Here is an 18,362-nt window from a genome sequence, read left to right as displayed (position 1 = left end):
TTGAGGAACTCTCAGCACTAATGCATAACGAACACAATTGGGTAGCTGTGATTGAATAAACTGCTGTACTTGATTTCTAAACGGATAGATCTGTGAAACAAGACATTTCTGCAATTTAGTTACAAAACACTTTTAGTAATTAAAAGGTAACAACTCAGTCTGAACCATAAGTGCTTGATTAAAGCCAGAATCATTTCATTTCAAAATTAGTCATGCAGGAACAAAATTGAATACTGATTAACTATTTCATTTATGATTGTCACAAATAACAAAGTACAGAATCGAAGGCCGGAATTTCCAGGTCCCCTGCTATGTTCAGATTTCAAGCAAACATTTCTTGATTGCTATTTAAAAGTGGAAATCGGCGATTGGTACATCCATTTTTGGACTTTGTTTGAACTACAGATTGCCCCTTTAAGCAAAAGAAACATGAGACGGTCAACGATTTCTTTCAGAGAAGAATGTCAGAATAACTCTTGCAATTAAAATGGTCACGTTTGAATCAAAGCACTCATGTTAAAGGCCCCCAAATTACCACTCAAAATGTAACCGTTTGTAACCAATTCCTTTTATTTTGCAATCTTATAAAAGTCTGCAGCTGATTAGTTTACATTTTCAGCATGCAATTTCTCAGTAACAAGGTTAGCACCACCACCTAAAGTAAGTAATACCAGCAACCCCCATGCCAAAATATGACCATTATTTAATAATTTCCCTTACATGGTAGTGAATCCATCATACAGAGCTCATTATAGGACTAGTGCAGAAATGTAACAGTTAAAATACATTTTATAAAACGTATGTTTCATAAAAGTTGTGGGATGACATTCAGACATGCGTCGAAGTAATCAAACCAACCAACGCACATTATAAGCCTCCCAAAGCATCTCAAATGATGGTAACATCAGTTAATGCATAAAGGCAAAAAAAACATACACAATATATCAAATCTATATCTTTCCAAACACCTAAATAAGTGTAATCTCCTTTTTATATATTTATCTTATATACAATAACCCAGAGGCAGTGGCATTGTTCTTCAAGCTAAAATCTTTAATTTGTTTGACACTAAATGAACAGACCACACAGAAAATTAACTACAATATAATTTGGTTTTTGAAGCTCCGGTTGAGGTCTTTGTATGGCAGAACAATTGAGTTGAGTATGATCACCTCGGCCGGGATAGTTACATTACAACCTGAAAAAAATAGCAATATTAAAACTTTGTAATGCTTACATGCTCCAAAAATCGACATGTATCCAATACCCTTTTCACACGATTGCCCTGAAACGCACGGTGCTGGCTCAGATATGTCCTTTTAAGGTAGTCCTTTCCAGCACAGTTACAGCAACTATGGTGGATGCGTAACCAGGCCAGCCAAGTACAGCTCAACTCAGTAGTATTATAAGGGTAAAGGCAACTTACCAAGAATGGTGATTGATGGCGTGAGTTTTCCGTCTCTGAAGAGTGTTTCACTATCTATTTTGGCATAGGGGTCGTTTGGATTGGGGTCACTGGGAGTTCCTTCAACTCTGGCCCACTTGCCGATAGTGCTATCCCATCCCACTATACAGTTCAACACACAACTGTGATCCTAAAAGAATCATATCAAAATAGAATTACGTCACTGTCAATTATCAATCCTACTTTAATCAAGTGGACACATTATCTGTGAGCTATGATCAAGGGAAGAACAGCAATTTCAGAATTTTTTTTGTCTGAGGAACTGGCCAAAAACAAATTCTAACAATAATTTGCCACAAAGATAAAAGGTAGGCCACTAGTAACTGCTTGCCTGTAGAGTGGCCCCATGGAGAATGATGGACTCTCTCACTCGCACCCCAGCCCCGATGGTCACACCTGTGCCTATGGAGACGTTGGGACCCAACTATAGAAAGGAGATTTTGTAAATTTGTTATTAGGTATATCTTTTTTTATTTTTTTGTTGTTGTAGCATGTAGTGTCTTTGACTGTGAGGAGTTCAGTTGTATTGTGCAGTATACAGTGCATTCGGAAAGTATTCAAACCCCTTCCCTTTTCCCACATTTTGTTACGTTACAGACTTATTGTAAAATTGATTAAATAATTTTTTTCCCTCAATCTACACACAATACCCCATCATGACAAAGCGAAAACAGGTTTAGAACCTTAGCAAATTCATTAAAAAAATGTAAACAGAAATACCTTATTTACATAAATATTCAGACCCGTTTCTATGAGACTCAAATTAGCTCAGGTGCATCCTGTTTCCATTGATCACCCTTGAGCTGTTTCTACAACTTGATTGGAGTCCACCTGTGTCTGCAGCATTGAAGGTCCCCAAGAACACAGTGGCCTCCATCATTCTTAAATGGAAGAAGTTTGGAACCACTAAGACTCTTCTTCTCCGAAAGTTTTAAACTGTCAAGGAGTGAAACAAGGTTTTCCACTATCGGCATATCTATTTATTATGGCCATCGAAATGTTAGCTATTAAAATCAGATCCAACAATAATATCAAGTGATTAGAAATCCAGGGCTTAAAAACAAAGGTGTCATTGTACGTTGATGATTCATGTTTTCTTTTTAATCCACAACTTGAATCCCTCCACAGCCTCATAGAGGATCTAGATACATTTTCTAACCTCTCTGGATTGCAACCAAATTATGATAAATGTACTATATTACGTATTGGATCACTAAAAAATAAAAAATTTACATTACCATGTAGTTAACCAATAAAATGGTCTGATGGTGTTGTGGATATACTCGGAATACATATCCCAAATGAAATAAATGATCTCACTCAAATAAATGTGAATAGAAAGTTAGCAAAAATATATAAGATCTTGCTACCATGGAAAGGTAAATACCTGTCAATTTGTGGAAAAATCACCCTGATTAACTCTTTAGTATTATCCCAGTTTACCTATTTGCTTATGGTCTTGCCAATGCCTAGCGAACAGTTTTTTTTTTATTATATGAGGAAAAAAATATTCCATTTTATTTGGAACGGCAAGCAAGACAAAATTAAACGGGCCTATTTCTATAATTAATATGAATTCTGAGGATTGACATTATTAAATATTAAAGCATTAGACCTATCACTAAAAGCTTCAGTCATACAAAAGGTATACTTAAATCCGAACTGGTTCTCTAGCAAATTAGTAAGACTGTCTCACCCAATGTTCAAGAACGGCCTTTTTCCCTTTATTCAGATTACAACCTCTCACTTTCAGTTATTTGAAAAGGAAATCATCTCCCAAATATCACTATTTTTAAAACATGCCATAGAAAGTTGGTTGTAATTTCAATTTAATCCTCCAGAAATGACAGAACAAATAATGCAACAAATATTGTGGTTGAACTCAAATATACTAATTGATTAAAAAACAATTTTTTGAAAAAAACAATTTTTAAAGGTATAATCTTCGTAAATGATATCATAGGTAGGACTGGTGGAGTTATGTTGCACATGGAGCTAACAAAAACATATGGAAATGTCTGCTCTACCCAAAATTACAACCAAATAATTGCAGCATTACCCCAAAAATGGAAGAGGAAAGTGGAAGGGGGAAAAAATAAGGAACTAGTCTGTCGGCCCTGCATTAAAGAACATAACTGGATAAAGAAAATTGTGATAAATAAAAAAGTATACCAGTTTCATTTAAGGACCAAAGGATTGACAGCCATCCCATATAGATTGCAAAATAGTTGGGAAGAGATTTTTGACGTACCGATTCCATGGCATAGTGTTTATGAACTAATACGCAAAACGACGCCGGATTCAAAACTTAGAATCTTTCAATTTAAATTATCATATAAAATTCTTGCTACCAATATAATGTTATTTATATGGGGGATACAATCTTCCCAGCTCTGCAGATTTTGCTGCGAAGAGACAGAATCATTAGATCATTTGTTTTGGTACTGTCCATTTGTAGCTTGTTTTTGGACACAGGTCCAGGAATGGCTAAAGGATTGCAATATTTACCTGGAGCTAACCCTGCAGATAGCACTACTGGGTGATCTGAAATGTTAGAAAAAATGTTTATTTTCAATTTACAATCTGTAGAAACAATGAGAATAGAAAGGTTCAGAACTTTTGAAAAACATCACAGTACAGTTGAAAAATATATGGCAAATAGAAATCCAATAAGGATGGTTAAGAGATAGATGGGAGGGGTTGATTGGAGCTGAAGGATGGGACTAATAACAACTAACAAAAACAAGATAACGAAATGTAAAGCATACTGTGTCCATAATAAGTATATAGGTTATAGGTTGAGAGCTTTTGTGAAAGAGCACAGTTTGAAAGATATGGCATTTGGAAGCAAACCGGATGGACATCATGAAAATGATCGGAGAGGTTGAGGGTAGAGGAAGTTCAGGAGTAAAAACAAATAAAATATAATTATTGTAGATAATAAAATGTATATAGTATGTATAAGCTGGAAGTAGAGGCCTAAGCATTGTTGTTCACTAGTTTACTCCAATTAGGGAAGGGGTGGTGGGGTTGGAAAGTAATAAAGGGAAATATTTTTTTAAATAAAATAATAATAATTAAAAACAAATATGTATATGTATTTATATGTATGTATATACACATATACATACAAATAAATACATATCTTTTTTTAAAAATATATTTCCCTTTATTACTTTCTCGCATATATATATATATATATATATATATATATATATATATATATATATATATACACACACACAGTGGGGAGAACAAGTACTTGATACACTGCCGATTTTGCAAGTTTTCCTACTTACAAAGCATGTAGAGGTCTGTAATGTTTATCATAGGTACACTTCAACTGTGAGAGACGGAATCTAAAACAAAAATCCAGAAAATCACATTGTATGATTTTTAAGTAATTAATTTGCATTTTATTGCATGACATAAGTATTTGATCACCTACCAACCAGTAAGAATTCCGGCTCTCACAGACCTGTTAGTTTTTCTTTAAGAAGCCATCCTGTTCTCCACTCATTACCTGTATTAACTGCACCTGTTTGAACTCGTTACCTGTATAAAAGACACCTGTCCACACACTCAATCAAACAGACTCCAACCTCTCCACAATGGCCAAGACCAGAGAGCTGTGTAAGGACATCAGGGATAAAATTGTAGACCTGCACAAGGCTGGGATGGGCTACAGGACAATAGGCAAGCAGCTTGGTGAGAAGGCAACAACTGTTGGCACAATTATTAGAAAATGGAAGAAGTTCAAGATGTCGGTCAATCACCCTCGGTCTGGGGCTCCATGCAAGATCTCACCTCATGGGGCATCAATGATCATGAGGAAGGTGAGGGATCAGCCCAGAACTACACGGCAGGACCTGGTCAATGACCTGAAGAGAGCTGGGACCACAGTCTCAAAGAAAACCATTAGTAACACACTATGCCGTCATGGATTAAAATCCTGCAGCGCACGCAAGGTCCCCCTGCTCAAGCCAGCGCATGTCCAGGCCCGTCTGAAGTTTGCCAATGACCATCTGGATGATCCAGAGGAGGAATGGGAGAAAGTCATGTGGTCTGATGTGACAAAAATATAGCTTTTTGGTCTAAACTCCACTCGCCATGTTTGGAGGAAGAAGAAGGATGAGTACAACCCCAAGAACACCATCCCAACCGTGTAGCATGGAGGTGGAAACATCATTCTTTGGGGATGCTTTTGGGGATGCATTCTTTGGGGACAGGACGACTGCACCGTATTGAGGGGAGGATGGATGGGGCCATGTATCGCGATATCTTGGCCAACAACCTCCTTCTCTCAGTAAGAGCATTTAAAGATGGGTCGTGGCTGGGTCTTCCAGCATGACAACGACCCGAAACACACAGCCAGGGCAACTAAGGAGTGGCTCCGTAAGAAGCATCTCAAGGTCCTGGAGTGGCCTAGCCAGTCTCCAGACCTGAACCCAATAGAAAATCTTTGGAGGGAGCTGAAAGTCCGTATTGCCCAGTGACAGCCCCGAAACCTGAAGGATCTGGAGAAGGTCTGTATGGAGGAGTGGGCCAAAATCCCTGCTGCAGTGTTTGCAAACCTGGTCAAGATCTACAGGAAACGTATGATCTCTGTAACTGCAAACAAAGGTTTCTGTACCAAATATTAAGTTCTGCTTTTCTGATGTATCAAATACTTATGTCAAGCAATAAAATGCAAATTAAATTACTTAAAAATTATACAATGTGATTTTCAGGCTTTTTGTTTTAGATTCCGTCTCTCACAGTTGAAGTGTACAGACCTCTACATGCTTTTAAGTAGGAAAACCTGCAAAATCGGCAGTGTATCAAATACTTGTTCTCCCCACTGTATGTGTGTGTATATATATATATATATATATATATATATATATATATATATATATATATATATATATATATATATATATATATATATATATACATACATACATACATACATACATACATACATACATACATACATACATACAGTATCTCACAAAAGTGAGTACACCCCTCACATTTTTGTAATTATTTCATTATATCTTTTCATGTGACAACACTGAAGAAATGACACTTTTGTTTTTTTTTGTTTTTTTGTCATTTAGCAGATGCTCTTCTCCAGAGCAACTTACAGGAGCAATTAAGGTTAAGTGTCTTGCTTAAGGGCACATCAACAGATTTTTCACCTAGTTGGCTCGGGGATTAGAACCAGCGACCTTTCGGTTACTGGCACAACGCTCTTACCCACTAAGCTACCTGCCGCCGACTTTGATACAATGTAAAGTAGTGAGTGTACAGTTTGTATAACAGTGTACATTTGCTGTCCCCTCAAAATAACTCAACACACAGCCATTAATGTCTAAACCACTGGCAACAAAAGTGAGTACACCCCTATGTGAAAATGTCCAAATTGGGCCCAATTAGCCATTTTCCCTCCCCGGTGTCATGTGACTCGTTAGTGTTACAAGGTCTCAGGTGTGAATGGGGAGCAGATGTGTTAAATTTGGTGTCATCGCTCTCACACTCCCTCATACTGGTCACTGGAAGTTCAACATGGCACCTCATGGCAAAGAACTCTCTGAGGATCTGAAAAAAATAAGTGTTGCTCTACATAAAGATGGCCTGGGCTATAAGAAGATTGCCAAGACCCTGAAACTGAGCTGCAGCACGGTGGCCAAGACCATACAGCGGTTTAACAGGACAGGTTCCACTTAGAACAGGCCTCGCCATGGTCGACGCAAGAAGTTGAGTGCACGTGCTCAGCGTCATATCCAGAGGTTGTCTTGGGGAAATAGACGTATGAGTGCTGCCAGCATTGCTGCAGAGGTTAAAGGGGTGGGGGGTCAGCCTGTCAGTGCTCAGACCATACGCTGCACACTGCATCAAATTGGTCTGCATGGCTGTCGTCCCAGAAGGAAGCCTCTTCTAAAGATGATGCACAAGAAAGCCCGCAAACAGTTTGCTGAAGACAAGCAGATGAAGGACATGGATTACTGGAACCATGTCCTGTGGTCTGATGAGACCAAGATAAACGTATTTGGTTCAGATGGTGTCAAGCGTGTGTGGCGGCAACCAGGTGAGGAGTACAAAGACAAGTGTGTCTTGCCTACAGTCAAGCATGGTGGTGGGAGTGTCATGGTCTGGGGCTGCATGAGTGCTGCTGGCACTGGGGAGCTACAGTTCATTGAGGGAACCGTGAATGCCAACATGTACTGTGACATACTGAAGCAGAGCATGATCCCCTCCCTTCGGAGACTGGGCTGCAGGGCAGTATTCCAACATGATAACGACCTCAATCACACCTCCAAGACGACCACTGCCTTGCTAAAGAAGCTGAGGGTAAAGGTGATGGACTGGCCAAGCATGTCTCCAGACCTAAACCCTATTGAGCATCTGTGGGGCATCCTCAAACGGAAGGTGGAGGAGTGCAAGGTCTCTAATCTCCACCAGCTCCGTGATGTCGTCACGGAGGAGTGGAAGAGGACTCCAGTGGCAACCTGTGAAGCTCTGAGGGTTAAGGCAGTGCTGGAAAATGATGGTGGCCACACAAAATATTGACACTTTAGGCCCAATTTTGACATTTTCACTTAGGGGTGTACTCACTTTTGTTGCCAGCGATTTAGACACTAATGGCTGTGTGTTGTGTTATTTTGAGGGGACAGCAGATTTACACTGTTATACAAGCTGTACACTCACTACTTTACATTGTGGCAAAGTGTCATTTCTTCAGTGATGTCACATGAAAAGATATACTCAAATACTTACAAAAATGTGAGATACTGTATATACAGTTGAAGTCGGAAGTTTACATACACTTAGGTTGGAGTCAATAAAACTTGTTTTTCAACCACTCCACACATTTCTTGTTAACAAACTATAGTTTTGGCAAGTCGGTTAGGACATCTACTTTGTGCATGACAAGTCATTTTTCCAACAATTGTTTACAGAGATTATTTCACTTATAATTCACTGTATCACAATTCCAGTGGGTCAGAAGTTTACATACACTAAGTTGACTGTGCCTTTAAACAGCTTGGAAAATTCAAGAAAATGATGTCATGGCTTTATAAGCTTCTGATAGACTAATTGACATCATTTGAGTCAATTGTATGTCGCTCTGGATAAGAGTATCTGCTAAATGACTTAAATGTAATTGGAGGTGTACCTCAAATCAAATCAATTTTTATTTGTCACATACACGTGTTTAGCAGATGTTTTTGCGGGTGTAGCGAAATGCTTGTGCTTCTAGCTCCAACAGTGCAGTAATATCTAACAATTTCACAACATATACCCAATACACACAAATCGGCAGGTTTATTTGAACAGCGAGACACAGAATAAAAACAAGAAAATCCAGAAAAACGCATGTCAAAATGTTATAAATTTATTTGCGTTTTAATCATGGAAATAAGTATTTGACCCCCTCTCAATCAGAAAGATTTCTGGCTCCCAGGTGTCTTTTATACAGGTAACGAGCTGAGATTAGGAGCACACTCTTAAAGGGAGTGCTCCTAATCTCAGCTCGTTACCTGTATAAAAGACACCTGTCCACAGAAGCAATCAATCAGATTCCAAACTCTCCACCATGGCCAAGACCAAAAAGCTCTCCAAGGATGTCAGGGACAACATTGTAGACCTACACAAGGCTGGAATGGGCTACAAGACCATCGCCAAGCAGCTTGTTGAGAAGGTGACAACAGTTGGTGCGATTATTCGCAAATGGAAGAAACACAAAATAACTGTCAATCACCCTCGGCCTGGGGCTCCATGCAAGATCTCACCTCGTGGAGTTGCAATGATCATGAGAACGGTGAGGAATAAGCCCAGAACTACATGGGAGGATCTTGTCAATGATCTCAAGGCAGCTGAGACCATAGTCACCAAGAAAACAATTGGTAACACACTACGCCGTCATGGATTAAAATCCTGCAGCGCACGCAAGGTCCCCCTGCTCAAGCCAGCGCATGTCCAGGCCCGTCTGAAGTTTGCCAATGACCATCTGGATGATCCAGAGGAGGAATGGGAGGAGGTCATGTGGTCTGATGAGACAAAAATAGAGCTTTTTGGTCTAAACTCCACTCGCTGTGTTTGGAGGAAGAAGAAGGATGAGTACAACCCCAAGAACACCATCCCAACCGTAAAGCATGGAGGTGGAAACATCATTCTTTGGGGATGCTTTTCTGCAAAGGGGACAGGACGACTGCACCGTATTGAGGGGAGGATGGATGGGGCCATGTATCGCGAGATCTTGGCCAACAACCTCCTTCCCTCAGTAAGAGCATTTAAGATGGGTCGTAGCTGGGTCTTCCAGCATGACAACGACCCGAAACACACAGCCAGGGCAACTAAGGAGTGGCTCCGTAAGAAGCATCTCAAGGTCCTGGAGTGGCCTAGCCAGTCTCCAGACCTGAACCCAATAGAAAATCTTTGGAGGGAGTTGAATGTCCGTATTGCCCAGTGACAGCCCCGAAACCTGAAGGATCTGGAGAAGGTCTGAATGGAGGAGTGGGCCAAAATCCCTGCTGCAGTGTGTGCAAACCTGGTCAAGACCTACAGGAAACGTATGATCTCTGTAATTGCAAACAAAGGTTTCTGTACCAAATATTAAGTTCTGCTTTTCTGATGTATCAAATACTTATGTCATGCAATAGAATGCAAATTAATTAAACAATGTGATTTTCTGGATTTTTGTTTTAGATTCCGTCTCTCACAGTTGAAGTGTACCTATGATAAAAATTACAGACCTCTACATGCTTTGTAAGTAGGAAAACCTGCAAAATCGGCAGTGTATCAAATACTTGTTCTCCCCACTGTGTGTGTGTGTGTATATATATATATATATATATATATATATGCGAGAAAAAAACCATATGGGGGATTGAAACTGCTGCAGACAACTACATTGATGGAAGTTACAATCTGTAATACTAAAGCTGATCTAACCTCTAGAGATGGCCACCCGGCAAACTGAGCAATCGGGGGAGCAGGGCCTTGGTCAGGGAGGTGACCAAGAACCCGATGGTCAATCTGACAGAGCTCCAGAGTTCCTCTGTGGAGATCGGAGAACCTTCCAGAAGGACAACCATCTCTTCAGCACTCCACCAATCAGGCCTTTATGATAGAGTGGCCAGATAGAAGCCACTCCTCAGTAAAAGGCACATGACAGCTCTTGAAGTTTGCCAAAAGGCACCTAAAGGACTCTCAGACCATGAGAAACAAGATTCTAAGGTCTGATGAAACCAACATTTAACTCTTTGGCCTGAATGCCAAGGGTCACGTCTGGAGGAAACTTGGCACCATCCCTACGGTAAAGCATGGTGGTGGCAGCATCATGCTGTGGGGATGTTTTTCAGCGGCAGGGACTGGGAGACTAGTCAGGATCAAGGGAAAGATGAACAGAGCAAAGTACAGAGAGATCCTTGATGAAAACCTGCTCCAGAGCACTCAGGACCTTTGACTGGGGCAAAGGTTCACCTTCCAACAGGACAACGACCCTAAGCAAACGGCCAAGACTCATCCAGAGGCGGTGCTCCTAGTGACCGGGGACTTTAATGCAGGGAAACTTAAATCTGTTTTACCAGCATGTTAAATGTGCAACCAGAGAAAAAAAAAAACTCTAGACCACCTTTACTCCACACACAGAGACGCGTACAAAGCTCTCCCTCGCCCTCCATTTGGCAAATCTGACCATAACTCTATCCTCCTGATTCCTGCTTACAAGCAAAAACTAAAGTAGGAAGCACCAGTGACTCAGTCAATAAAGAAGTGGTCAGATGACGCAGATGCTAAGCTACAGGTCTGTTTTGCTAGCACAGACTGGAATATGTTCCGGGATTCTTCCGATGGCATTGAGGAGTACACCACATCAGTCACTGGCTTCATCAATAAGTGCATCGATGACGTCATCCCCACAGTGACCGTACGTACATACCCCAACCAGAAGCCATGGATTACAGGCAACATCCGCACTGAGCTAAAGGGCAGAGCTGCCGCTTTCAAGGAGCGGGACACTAACCCGGACGCTTATAAGAAATCCCGCTATGCCCTCCGACGAACCATCTAACAGGCAAAGCGTCAATACAGGACTAAGATTGAATCGTACTACACCGGCTCCGACTCTCGTCGGATGTGGCAGGGCTTACAAACTATTACAGACTACAAAGGGAAGCACAGCCGCAAGCTGCCCAGTAACACGAGCCTACCAGACTAGCTAAATTACTGATATGCTCGCTTCGAGGCAAGCAACACTGAAGCATGCATGAGAGCATCAGCTGTTCCGGACGACTGTGTGATCACGCTCTCCGTAGCCAATGTGAGTAAGACCTTAAAACAGGTCAACATTCACAAGGCCGAAGGGCCAGATGGATTACCAGGGCGTGTACTCCGAGCAAGCACTGACCACCTGGCAAGTGTCTTCACTGACATTTTCAACCTGTCCCTGACTGAGTCTGTAATACCAACATGTTTCAAGCAGACCACCATAGTCCCTGTGCCCAAGAACACTAAGATAACCTGCCTAAATGACTACCGACCCGTAGCACTCGCGTCTGAAGCCATGAAGTGCTTTGAAAGGCTGGTCATGGCTCATATCAACACCATTATCACAGAAACCCTAGACCCACTCCAATTTGCATACCGCCCCAACAGATCCACAGATGATGCAATCTCTATTGCACTCCACACTGCCCTTTCCCACCTGGGCAAAAGGAACACCTACGTGAGAATGCTATTCATTGACTACAGCTCAGCGTTCAACACCATAGTGCCCTCAAAGCTCATCACTAAGCTAAGGACCCTGGGACTAAACACCTCCCTCTGCAACTGGATCCTGGACTTCCTGACGGGCCGCCCCCAGGTGGTAAGGGTAGGTAACAACACATCTGCCACGCTGATCCTCAACACGGGGGCCCCTCAGGAGTGCGTGCTCAGTCCTGTACTCCCTGTTCACCCATGACTGCATGGCCAGGCACGACTCCAACACCATCATTAAGTTTGCCGACGATACAACAGTGGTAGGCCTGATCACCGACAATGATGAGACAGCCTATAGGGAGGAAGTCAGAGACCTGGCCGTGTGGTGCCAGGATAACAACCTCTCCCTCAACATGATCAAAACAAAGGTGATGATTGTGGACTACAGGAAAAAGAAGAGGACGGAGCACACCCCCATTCTTATCGACGGGGCTATAGTGGAGCAGGTTGAGAGCTTCGAGTTCCTTGGTGTCCACATCACCAACAAACTATCATGGTCCAAACACACCAAGACAGTCGTGAACAGGGCACGACAAAGCCTATTCCCCCTCAGGAGAATGAAAAGATTTGGCATGGGTCCTCAGATCCTCAAAAGGTTATACAGCTGCACCATCGAGAGCATCCTGACTGGTTGCATCACTGCCTGGTATGGCAACTGCTTGGCCTCCAACCACAAGGCACTACAGAGGGTAGTGCGTACGGCCCAGTACATCACTGGGGCCAAGCTTCCTGCCATCCAGGACCTCTATACCAGGCAGTGTCAGAGGAAGGCCCTAAAAATTGTCAGACTCCAGCCACCCTAGTCATAGACTGTTCTCTCTGCTACCACACGGCAAGCGGTACCGGAGCGCCAAGTCTAGGTCCAAAAGGCTTCTTAACAGCTTCTACCCCCAAGCCATAAGACTCCTGAACAGCTAATCAAATGGCTACCCGGACTATTTGCATTTCATTTGAAGACGACGGAGGAGTGGCTTCGGGACAAGTCTCTGAATGTCCTAGAGTGGCCCAGCCAGAGCCCGGACTTGAACCTGATCGAACATACATATACATATACGTCATTTAGCAGACGCTCTTATCCAGAGTGACTTACATGAGCAATTAGGGTTAAGTGCCTTGCTCAAGGGCACATCGGCAGATTTTTCACCTAGTCGGCTCGGGGATTAGAACCAGCGACCTTTCGATAACTGGCACAACGCTCTTAACCACTAAGCTACCTGCCGCCCCAACATCTCTGGAGAGACCTGAAAATAGCTGTGCAGCGCTCCCTATCCAACCTGACAGAGCTTTAGAGAATCTGCAGCAAAGAATGGGAGAAACTCCCCAAACACAGGTATGCCAAGCTTGTAGTGTCATACCCAAGGAGACTCGAGGCTGTAATCGCTGCCAAAGGTGCTTCAACAAAGTACTGAGTAAAGGGTCTGAATACTTATGTAAATGTGATATTTCCGTTTTTTATTTTGTCATTATGGGGTATTGTGTGTAGATTAAACAATATAATCAATTTTAGAATAAGGCTGTAACATAACAATATGTGGAAAAAGTCAAGGGATCTGAATACTTTCCGAATGCACTGTACATGTAGGTAAGTTGTAAGAGCAAGGATAAGCACTTACCACCGCAGTAGGGTCAATATTGGCTGTTGGGTGAATGTAAACATTTCCTGGGACAACAAAAATAAATAATTGGTGTAAATACACTTGTAAAGACAACCAAAAACTTCAAAAAGGTAACAAAAAGGCAAGTACTGTACTATAACCTACCACTTATTCTAGGCCCTCCATCCTTGTTTGTTGCCAGTCTTTCAGGGTGGGTTTTATGGTACTGGTTGAGGTACAAGCGACTGGCGTATATTGCAGACCTGTTAATTTTTTTTACAAAAAGCAAATTGTAATGGGGAAATGTAAGATGACTAAAGTTAATATTTAGTTTAGAGTGATCAACACAATGATTAGCATATTTTGAGTTTCTGTAATACACCATTTCCAGTGTTCTATTTGTGACACTCTGGGTGCGTGTTGTTGGTCACTAGACTTGATGCTGAATGTTATGGATTATTCTCATATCTGTTGATAGTAATTGCCGCCAGACTGGAGGTACAAGGACAAAGGACACAGATTATTTACTGTTGTATTGTATTGATGACATTCGGTGAACACTGTATGGTTCTGTAGCAACTGACAAAGTCACTGCCTTTTTGTTTTGACTTCTTACAAGCCTCTCGGGCTGATGTTTACAGAACATTAGGTGCTTTCTGATTAGGATATAAGAGCCTGCTCAGAGAAGACCAGTTAGACATTTTCTCTGCTTCTGTGCTGGAGGTGTTTGTCTCCCTGCTGCAACTCGTAATAAACCGGATAGATTTTTGATTAACTTTACCTACGACTGCTCTCCTTTTTGTTCACCTGGAAATTCCTATTACACAGATTCAGAAGAAGTATACTACTCCAACATCTTCAGGTCCCACTGACCACACAAGTTTTTCACAGATTGAGATGACTTACTCACCCTGCAGATTTGATCTGGCTCCAGATGGCAGGTGTTTTGTAGACGTAGAGCTTGCCCTGTCCAGCCAGGGCTGTGAAGATGTCCTGTTCTAACCGAATTGCCTCAGCCCGATGCCAGCCGTTGCCATTGGTCTGCTCGTCTCTGTGAGGAAGACACCAATGTATGAGACCATGCTCTTAATATTTCTCTCTGGGCGCAGGTGGGCAGTTGCCACATTTTAGACCATTCAATTGGTTCTAAAGTGATAACTCCACCCACCCACAGAGAGCACCGGGCAATGCAAAACAAGCGTGCTCAATAATTCTCTAGTACAGTGTTTACGAAATGTTAGCTCACAACCACTTCCGATTGGATTGTGACCTAAGGCTAGCTTGAAGGTCATGAGAAAGTTTGAAAGACTTTAGATGGGTCATTAACAGCACCAAAGTCACCAAGAAGAGTTGTCAAAAAGAGTAATGGATTCACCAAGTGCCCAAGGATAAAGTGGGGATTGTTAAAAGTTGACAAGCACAGTAGTATTAAAATGGATTATGAAAGCAAAAGTAATTTGACAGAAGAGGGATCAGAGGCAACATGGTTGACTTGAGTAATGGAACACATAAGGAAGTCCAAAAATATTCTTATATCATGGCCAATATCACACCATTCCCTTTGAATGGGTCCACATTTTATAATGAAATATTTGATTGTGCATATGCTTGTGATTTACTACTAACAATTGTATAAATGTGTATGCCAACTCCTTCAATCTTGACAAGTGATGATGATGATGTGCAGTGCACATCAAGATAAAAGTGAGTGTGTGGAAATAAACCTTCCAAAACGCACCTTTGTGAATGACCTATCACCCCATGTGCTAGTATTGTGACTCAATGAAGAGATACGCTTTTTAGATACAGATATTTTTGTGTGACGTATTTGACTAATGCCCATCTCTACTCTAAAGCCACACTGTTTGTACCGACTTACCCCTCGTATGGATATCTGGTGATGGGAAACGGGAAACAGAATGATGGCAGGAAAGGGGAAAGGAAAAAAGACAAATGAGGAGAAACAAGGATAGGAAATTATCAAATTCGCATGCACCACTCCCACGCATAGAGATCCTAGGATCCTACAGGATCTCTATGCTCCCACGATAGGGTCCCTGAGGGATCCCTCCCACTCACAACAGCATGTCCTGCTGGTTCTTCTGGAAGACTGCCCCAATGTGTTGGAAGATCTCTGGGGTAAACAGGTAGATTCCACAGTTGATGATGTCACTCACAAAAGTGCTAGGCTTCTCCACATAATGTAAAACCTGAAATAAGAGCTAGAGATTAGTAAATACTTTCTGGATCAAGTAATAACAGTCATAATTGTTCATATATAAGCGTGACTAAAATGTGCTGCATCACCTCATTTGTTTGCTGGTTTTCCACGATACAGCCATAGTTCATGGACTGCTTTCTGTTTGCCTGCAAAATAAAGAAGAAAAATAAAACAAGTGAAAGACAAAATTATACCCCAATGTCTCCATCAAGCATATTCCCAACAGTTCATTGGCCAACTTTTCCCTGTATTGTTGAAGGCCCAAGCCATAGAAATCATGGAAGTCTCCTCACAGTTGTCCCCAGGATGACGAAACTGCTAGGCTCTCCGTGTTCCTTCTGGAAGTTGAGCATCTCTGGTAGAGGAAACTCAGAGCACACGTCAGCATTCATAATGAAGAATGCCTCAGGGCCACCAGATAGAATCTGATCTCTGAAATGGTAGATGCCGCCTCCAGTGCCCAAAGCAGCATACTCCTGCAAATACCTACAGAGTTTCAACAAGTTTATCAATAAGGCTACTGTCCATCCATTGACTATGATCCTCTCGTTTACCTGATTGAGATTTTGAATTCCTGCTGTGCGCTACACATGAATCTGGTAAGTTCTTCATTTGGCTGGTAAAAGCCAATTAGCAAAATCTCCTTCATATTTGGCACCTATGGGAAAAATGCAAACCATATTTCTTTCCACCAATGATGAAGATGAACAGAGCGAGATTGATTATTTTGTCAGTGCTAACCTACCTTGGCACATTCTTCAATGTGATGCTGAAGCATGGGCACACCAGCCACTGGAAACAAGGGTTTCGGGACCTCAAAGGACAACGGTCGAAACCGTGTACCTGTATGACAAAGCAAGTCACCTGCTCAGTTGATCATATTCTATTTTGATAACCCGTCTATCCTCGATCAGCACGCCAGTTCTTTCTGGAAATAATTAGAAGTTACCTTGGGAAAAGTAAAGAAGTTATTCTGTAGCTCAATTGGTAGAGCATGGCGCTTGTAACGCCAGAGTAGTGGGTTCGATCCCCGGGACCACCCATACGTAAACATGTATGCACACATGACTGTAATTCGCTTTGGATAAAAGCGTCTGCTAAATGGCATATTATTATTATTATTATTATGATATTATATTCTAGATTATATTCTATGGAGTTGAAAGCACCCCTATTCTATTCTTCTTTTCTATTTTATTCTGGCCTAGAGTTGAAAGCGCTCAACTTCTTCAATGTGACAATTCAAGTAGCGATCTAGCTAGCACAGAATGTTAATGCCAGTATATCGGCTATCTTGACCGCTAGCTGTCAGCCCACACAATCACATTTATTCTCTTTTTCGACAACGCTTATTGGCAAAACGCTTAGATATGGCAAACTGCACCTGCGGGTTTCCATGATCACGCCACGTCATTCAGTAGCCTCCAACTAGGCTGTATTCATTATGCAGATTCTGTTGCAAAACGTTTTGCTCCAAACGCTCTTCAACATGACGGAAAAGCTGTTGTGTTCTTAAACGTAAATTGTCGTTCATTTTAATTGTATGGTTTCCACACGTTGCTATTCAAATCTGAATAGTCTGCAAAGTGTTTGGCACAAGCAATTATCGATTCGGCCATGCTCTGAAGTTAAGTGAAGTCCGCTTATTTTTTATGAAGAGACACACGACTTAACTACAACTTCCGTTGAAGAACCAAACGGAACTCAACAGCGTTTGGAATAAACGGTTTCTGTTGCAAATAGTTTTGCAACAGACGAAACGTTTTGTAATAGAATCGTAATGAATACACCCCTAGGCTAGCCCTTCAGAGCCAGGCTCGCTAACAGCTAGCTAGATATCTGGTTCTAGATAGCAGAACTGGAGGAATTAACATGTATTAATTTGCAAATGAGTAATTTACTTAACACTCACCTTTCTGCGGGCCTCCAATGAGAATCACAGATTTCAGCATCTTGAATTTGTTGTAGCTAACGTTAGCTGTCTACTGGTAATCTGGATCAAATCCTGACTTTCTTGTCTACTTCCTGTTTGTTTGTTTGTTTCGCTCAATACGTCTTAACGTAAAATTGAGGATTGTGGGAAGTAGTGTTTTGCCCAACAGAGGCATTTCAAATAATGAGTGGATGAATGCTGTCATGTTATATTCTGCTAATTGTGACATGAATTATACATTTATGTTATTGTAAAACTTTAATGGGGGTATTACATGAATGTATCCTGCTCATCATTCTCTTCTTCCCACTACTAGAATTCCTTCATGTCTCTTCAAAGCCAGTTCAAACCGGGTCAAACACCTGCTTCACACTGATACCTGTTGTTTCACATCACATT

The 18,362-nt window shown here is 41.6% G+C and overlaps 1 protein-coding gene across 1 annotated transcript; it reads right to left on the bottom strand.

Moving 5' to 3' along the window:
- Window positions 1-549: 549 nt before the first annotated feature.
- Window positions 550-18,061, bottom strand: LOC311129685 (mannose-1-phosphate guanylyltransferase regulatory subunit alpha-A-like). The gene is made up of 12 exons (XM_084162083.1): window positions 17,943-18,061; window positions 16,776-16,873; window positions 16,585-16,688; window positions 16,324-16,516; window positions 16,117-16,176; window positions 15,889-16,019; window positions 14,720-14,860; window positions 13,975-14,072; window positions 13,828-13,874; window positions 1,797-1,889; window positions 1,427-1,595; window positions 550-1,198 (listed from the first exon to the last, which is right to left on the bottom strand). The coding sequence occupies exons 1-12, from the start codon at window positions 17,980-17,982 to the stop codon at window positions 1,098-1,100; spliced, it is 1,275 nt and encodes a 424-aa protein (XP_084018209.1). The 5' UTR covers window positions 17,983-18,061; the 3' UTR covers window positions 550-1,097.
- Window positions 18,062-18,362: the final 301 nt, after the last annotated feature.

Source organism: Coregonus lavaretus (genome assembly GCF_964263955.1).
Source record: "Coregonus lavaretus genome assembly, chromosome: 5".
Taxonomy (NCBI): domain Eukaryota; kingdom Metazoa; phylum Chordata; class Actinopteri; order Salmoniformes; family Salmonidae; genus Coregonus; species Coregonus lavaretus.
Note: the sequence above shows the minus strand (reverse complement) of the source record. Positions and strands in the feature narration are given on the sequence as shown.